The sequence below is a fragment of the Tupaia chinensis genome, unplaced genomic scaffold, assembly GCF_000334495.1.
Source record: "Tupaia chinensis unplaced genomic scaffold, TupChi_1.0 Scaffold000178_1, whole genome shotgun sequence".
Lineage (NCBI taxonomy): Eukaryota > Metazoa > Chordata > Mammalia > Scandentia > Tupaiidae > Tupaia > Tupaia belangeri.
In genome coordinates this window covers 1,358,343-1,365,357 of record NW_006159653.1, presented here as the reverse complement: position 1 = coordinate 1,365,357, position 7,015 = coordinate 1,358,343, and the positions used below count along the sequence as shown (strand labels likewise).

Genomic DNA, 7,015 nt, shown 5'->3' with positions numbered 1-7,015 from the left:
CGGAGCACCGGGCCCCGCCTGTCGCAGCTTGTGCATGGGCATGGTGCCCGTCTGGCTGCTCTCGAGGGGTGGCTGCAGAAGGCCCAGCCCAAGCTGCCCAGCCCCGACTCCCTGAAGCTGCAGAGGGACAGGCAGGCCCTCACAGCTACACCTGAACACGGGAACCCCCCGAGGGGCTTCACTGCCCGTCTTCAGGGCACACGGGAGCACCCAGCCCCAGGTGGCCATCTGGCTCCTGGTGGTACTGCAGCCCCCAGGGACCCTGCTCAGCAGGCACAGCCCCGTCAGGGACCAGGAGAAAGTAAGTGCCCTCCAGACCCTGTGCCATTCAGGCTCCTTCTCAGGCCAAGCACAAGGGTTGTGTAGACGACCCTAGCTCCCTACTCTGCACACCCAGGCCTGAGAGGAGACTCCCCGCCCATTTGTCCAGGTGCCTGCTCAGGTCCCTGCAGGCCAGGCCCCCGTGTTCCTCCCAAGACAAAGGGACTCTTGCAGAGGTTAAGTCCAAGACGGCAGGTGGGAGGCACCTGGGTCATCAGGAGGGCCTTGTTCAGTCTCCAGGTCCTTACAGAGGGAGGCCCAGGACGGAGGAGGAGGTGGGGACAGAGCCGAGCTTGGAGGGAAGGTCGAGAGCCAGGGCCTGCGGGCCCCCACAGCCTGGGGGGAGCAGGCCCACTCACCTTGAGGCCTAGGGGACCCTCAGGGGACTTCTGAGTCCAGGGAGTGAGGCAACGAAGAGCTTGCATTTGGGCGACAGTCGCAGCAGTGCCCGGCCCCTCGCAGAGCATCTCCCGCTGAGCCACAGCCAGTCAGGCTTATGGGATCGAGCGCTCCCAGCAGGGTGGCCCCATTCCACTCTTCCTCCATAGATTGAGGTGACCAAATCCTGGGCATGAATGAGATGCTGCACCCAGGCCCTGGGCAGGGGTGGCCCATTGTGCTCAGGGAACACTGGCCCTGGGAGGGGTGGCCCTCCTGTCTGGACAGGGCGTGGTGCCTGCACCCTCAAGGCAGAGCTGACCCCGTCCCTCTGCTCCTAGTTTGCGACGTAGGCCCTGTGCTCATCTTCCCAAACGCCTCCACTGAGAACGTGGTCTTCCTCAGCCCCGGCTTCCTCAAGGCCCTGCGAGCCCTGTCCTTCTGCAGCTGGGTCCGCACGAGCTCCGGCCACCTGGGCACCCTCCTCTCCTATGCCACTGAGGGGAATGACAATAAGCTGGTACTGCACGGCCGTGCCTCCCTGACCCCCGGCTCCGTCCACTTCGTGATCGGAGACCCAGCTTTCCGGGAGCTGCCCCTGCAGTCAGTGCTGGATGGCCAGTGGCACCATGTCTGTGTCATCTGGACATCCATCCAGGGTAGGTACTGGACCCATGTGGACCGCAGGCTAGTGGCCACTGGCTCCCGCTTCAGGGAGGGCTATGAGATCCCTCCTGGAGGGTCCCTCGTGCTGGGCCAGGAGCAGGACAGCGTGGGGGGTGGGTTTGACAGCTCCGAGGCCTTCGTGGGCAGTGTGTCTGGCTTCGCCATCTGGGACCGGGCACTGGTGCCTGCGGAAGTTGCAAACCTTGCCACTGGGAGAGGGTTCCCAGCAGGTGCCGTCCTGACACTGGCTAACGCCACATCGGTGGGTGGGTTTGTGCAGAGGGCCAACTGCACCTGCCTGCAGCGCTGTCCCCAAGGTGCCATGTGATGGGACAGCCCTGCTGGCCTGGCCCTGCTGAGCACGTACCTGCCGTGAGCTGCAGCCCCGTCCTCTGTCTACCACATAGACACCATGCGTGCCAACACTGCTGCCCTCTCTCTTTTGTCGTATTTAGAACATACTTTAATGAGACACGTTCTCACCAACTTTAAACAACAAGGGTTTGCCTTTTCCAACCCGAAGCTGCTCTGGCATCAGGACTTCACTGCGTCAGGTCCCACGGGCTTCAGACGCCGCTGCGCCGCTGGCCCCGTGCTCTGAGGCTGTGCTAGACCTGGCCTCTGCGGCGGCCTGGGCAGCATCGGGCTGACTCCTATCGAATCGGACCACTGCAGTTCTGCATCCACTGGCGGGATGTTCTCACGGACTGGAGGGGTCTGCTCTCTCTAACCAAGCGTCTTTACTGTACCTTTCCCCAGTACGGACGTGGCTCGCACTTCCCATTCTGGTAACAATGCAGCGCATGGGGGCCTGTGGACCCTGCTGTATTTTTCATGATCAGCCACTGATCAGCCACTGAAGGTTGAAATACTTCATGTGGTGTTCTTTTTTTTTTTTTTTTTTGGAGAGATTTTCGCTATAGCACGCCAGACAGACAGAGAGAGACATAGAGACAGAAAGCGAGAAATCACCCCCCAGGGGGGATGGTCACGCCGCAATCCCTTCTCCTCCATTCTCCTCCATTCTCCTCTCGGGATCTTGGGCACGCACGCACACACGCCCTGCGTGAGTTTAAGCCACCAGGTCCAGGACGCGAACCTCAGTCGACTACGTGGGAGTCCGGCGACATAGCCATTATGCTAACTGCTGGTTCCCTTCATGTGGTATTCTTGACCTGGCCCATTTGTGACGAATCCGGTCTGTACGAATGAGAGACTCCACACCTTTTGCCGCAGTCTGCAGTCTGCCCAGGACCTCTGAACCAGCGAGTGCAGAACCTCCACCATAAATGCAGCCACCGTCCTCTTCTGAAGCAGCGCCTGCTGAAACGGCCAGCTCCCATCTCTGCCTTCCCTTGAACGCTTTTTCCCGGGAGCTGCCCTGCCTGCCCCTCTGTGCCCCTCTGTGTAGAGGGCCTGGGAGTCTGTTTCCTGGCCCTCGAAAGGACAGCCCTCTTTGCGGGCGCCCCCAGGGTCCCCTCCAGACCAGTGAGCTCTGTTCTGTGCAGTGGTGGCTGGTAAGGGTGCCGAGCCTCCTGGGCAGAGGGCCCACAGAGACAGCCGTTCAGACACGGGGTGACAGACAGCCATGCTTCCCAAACCACTCCTTGGGTAAAGCTTGTGTACTGTAACGCGAAGATTCACAGCTTTCTAGTGCCTGTATTGTGCTGTGCCACTGGTGGCACGACCCAGCGCAGGACGCCCCCGCGGCCGCTCCCAGGCCGGTGCTGTTGGCAGTCGCTTCATCCCGGCTCAGCCCCGCCCAGCTCCGGCACCCCTGCCTGCGCCTGCTTGCTGAGCTGAGGTCCTGCCTGTCCTGGGCCCCGTGTGAGTGGCCGTGCACATGTGGCCTCCTGCCCGCCGCTCTGGCTTTGCGCAGCCTCCCAGGTGAACCACACTGTAGCAGTGGGCGCCTGGCTCCTCCCTGGCCGGGCGACGGTCCCTCGTGGCAACGTACGGCACTTTCCTGTTGACCCCTGGGTGACACTTGGGCTGTACTGAGTTGGATTATCGTGAATGAAGGGGGAAGGAGCTTCTCACTCGAGTCTTGGTGTAGCTTTCTACTGCTTGTTGGGTCCCCAGAAGTGCCGTGCCGGGCGTGCGAGTCTGGATGGAGACACTGCCAGGCCGCCTCCCTCCAGCGACGCATGCAGGCCCGTTTCCCAGCCTCCTGGCCAGGCTTTGATGTCCTGTCACCTTTTTTAACAAATGAATTCCCAAGTGTGGCAGGCGAGACAATACGCGCTGTGACAATGAAATGGATGTTGAAGTTTTGTGATGCGAATAGGTTCCCGTAACATCCGAGAGTCCCAAAGAAGGCCCGAGTAAGGTCGGTCAGAAGGCCGGTCGGGGTGGCGTGGACAGGCCCTGCCGTGGGGAAGTCCTTGAACCCCTGGTCCGCATGGGACTGGCCGGTTTTAGCTCTCACCTACTCTACCCTCCCTTCCACCTTAAAGTGTGGAAGTCCCAGCCTGCAGGAGCCAGCAGAAGCTTGAAGGGCCGAGACCCCGGCCCCCACCCCACCACCCTGTGCCTAGGGAGTTCAGCTCCACAGAGACCCAGGCTGGCATCTGGCCCCTCTGCACGTGAGCCCTGCCCACCTGTTCCCCTGGGGAAAGTGCCTTCTGTTAGCTCCCGGAGTCCCGGAGCTGCTACTCTGCAGGGGTGCCCGTGAACGGCAGCACCTCTGGGCCTTCGGCTCAGGTCAGCCCCTCAGCCTCTCCGCACTGCCTGGACGTGAGTCAGGGCCAGGGCAGATGCCGCAAAACTGGGAGCCTGGGGTGCCCTGTGATGGGCTCCCTGCTTTTCCAGGACATGCCCGACTTTGTGGGAGTCCCCTCCACCAGCGTCCTTTCATGATGTGTTCCAGAACCCTCGCAAGGTCTTTTCTGTTTTGAAGAGTCTGGCGCCGACCAGTCACTGTTTCCACGGGGCAGCTGCTCCTCGCTGCGGCTGTCTGGTCAGACCCCGGGCCAGCAGGCGTGGCCCTTGATGGGTTTGACTGCAAACATCTGTGGTCAGGGCTTGGTGACAGAGACAGCCGTGAGCACTCCTGACCTTTACCGCTGCAGGTTCAGAGGCGTCCCCACCCCTCCCGGCTCCCGGGTGCTCACCACAGGGAGCTGAGGTGTCACTGTAGTCCAGGAGCCGGAGAGCGGCCACTTGAGAGCTCGAGGACTGGGCGGGCAGCACTTGCTGCGGGCGCTGCGTCGTGGCAGGTGCTCACTGGGGCCGTGGCACTCAGGAGCCAGGGCTTGCAGTCGGGGCAGCTGGCAGCATCTGGGCGGTGGCGGCCTCCCCGGAGCTCAGGGGTCAGTGCCACTGTGGTCAGGCGGGGCGTGGGAGCCTGAACCCCAGGCGCCTTGCTGTCGCCTTCATCTTGAAGCGGCTGGGCGTGAGTTCTGAGATGAAGGTAGCCCGACAGCCCCTGCCTGCTCCCGCGGCCCCGGCCACAGGCCCCAGCACTGGCGCTGGCAGGGCAGAGCCGGGCGCTGCTGCTGGCGTCTCCCAAGAACCAGCGCAGAGTGATCATGGTGAGACCCCGAACCCGGAGAGGCTCCCTCGCTCTGATTCCAGCTTTCATTTGGGTTTTCTTCTGAGTCGCACTGGGGAGGAGGGGCACGCTCTCTTCTCAGCCTCAGCGGCACACCGTACCCAGCCATCCTCGGTCATCCGGTGTTAACTGGTTTCTTTGACTAGGACTTTTTGGCACCATTGCAAGTCTGAATTTTAAATGGGTTTTTGGACAGAGGAGGGTTTCCTACCCACCAGCTTGGTCAAGCTTAGCTCGGGCCTCGTCCCAATGGCTTCCAGAACCACTCCCTCCCACTGGGCCTCCACAACTTTCCCTAACTCGGACTCGGGCTTCTTGGCATTCCCCTTTCCCTTGAAGACATCCCGAGGGCTTCATAGGCGGCCTCTCCCGGTCTCCCCCAGGTGCTGGCTATGCCAGCGTACCAACTGTCTCAGGGCCCGTCTGTGCCTCCTGAGTCCTGTGCCAGGACCGCAGGCAGTTCTCGCCACACGAGCTTGGCCTGCCGGCCATCTTCCCACATAGCACATTTACCACTGCTAAGTCCATGGGAGCTGGTCAGAAGCTTCGCCTCCGAACACACTCCGTGCCCAGCTGTGGTTCCCAAGTGCGCCTTCGCCCCACAGGACAGCAAGGCCACTCTGACACAGGCTGGGAAGCCGTCAGGGGCCGTCCTGGTTTCCTGAATTGTGAGTAGCAGTTTTCCAATATATTTAAAAAAAATTTTTTCCAATATATATATATATATGTGTGTATATATATATATATACACACATATATATGTGTGTGTGTATATATATATATACACATATATATGTGTGTGTGTATTTGTGTATATATATATATATATATACTTTTGGAGGGGTTTTTGCTATAGGGCGCATGCGCTCACCAGGAAGATGGAGAGAGACAGAGAGACAGAAAGCGAGAAATCTCCCCCCCGGGGGGGATGGCCACGCCGCAATCCCTTCTCCGCCATTTTCCTCTCGGGATCTTGGGTTACGCACGCACACGCGCCTGGTGTGAGTTTAAACCACTGGGTCCGGGACTCAACCGTGGTCAACTACATGGGAGTCCAGTAACAGCCACTACGTCAACTGCTGGTACCCCTTTTTTATTGTGTGTGTGTGTGTGTTTGTGTGTGTGTGTGTGTGTTTCAAGCCCTAGGTCTGGGATGTGGTAGCACACGTACCCAGTGTTTTTCAAGCCCTGGGGCTGGGATTTGAGGGTGCAGTCAGCCACATGGGACCCAGCTCCCTTAACTGGAGGCTGCCCCACGTCATGGTGTGGATAGATTCTGCATCACTGGAGAGAGCGAGCTGTAGACGCCACAGTCCACCCTCCCAGCACTGCATCCTGCATGTCCCCCAAGGACCTGTCCTGCGAAGAGGCGACGGCCTCTTTTTGGGATGGGGGAGGAGAGCGCGCGTTAGTTTGTGGTGCACAGGAAGCACGGCTTAAATAGACATTCAGTTCGCTCTTACTAGCTGCCCAAGTAGTCACAGTGTCTGTGCTCAGGCCCGCGGAGGAGCACAGCACTCAGTTTTGTCTCTCAGGTTGTTGTAATCACGCAGGGAAAAGAGGCTTACAGGTCACGATGGGACGAGCGGCAGAGCAGCGCAGAGCAGCGCAGGCCGGGCGACTGCGATGGGAGTGCAGCCCCTGAGGTTGTGGGGAGGCCGCGTGCTGAGCCTGCTGGGCGTCTCAGGCACAGCCAGGGGGTCAGAGAGGAGCTCCACCGAGATCTTAGTGGACGATGGTGGCAGTGGCCACGAGATGACAAGGGCGGGCGAGGAAGAAAAGTCCCCACGGTGATCTAGAGTACAGAGGTCCGGACTGGTGGCCAACGGGAGCATCAGAGATGGCGAGTGGAGGGCCATCTGGGAGAGGAGTCAGTGCGCCGGACTGACAGTGCCTCCAGCTGCAAGGGGGGTCTCAGATGCAGGGAGACAGGACCTGGCCCAGACGGAGGACAGAGCTGATGAGCTGGGCTCAGGCTCCTCTTTTTATGTCCGATTTTGACAGGCTCATGGTGACTTGACAAAACATCAGAATATTTTTGTAAGGGACCAGCAGTTAGCATAACGGCTATGATGCTGGACTCCCACCTAGTCGACA

The 7,015-nt window shown here is 60.1% G+C and overlaps 1 protein-coding gene across 1 annotated transcript in view; it reads left to right on the top strand.

Annotated features, from left to right (window-relative positions):
• PTX4 (pentraxin 4) overlaps positions 1-2,296 on the top strand; it is a 6,479-nt gene extending 4,183 nt beyond the window's left edge. The window contains exons 3-4 of the mRNA XM_006146373.3: positions 14-301; positions 1,041-2,296. Coding sequence (XP_006146435.1) covers positions 14-301; positions 1,041-1,693 — 941 coding nt within the window. The 3' untranslated portion in view covers positions 1,694-2,296. The remainder of the gene's footprint in view (positions 1-13; positions 302-1,040) is intronic.
• The last annotated feature ends 4,719 nt before the right edge of the window (positions 2,297-7,015 follow it).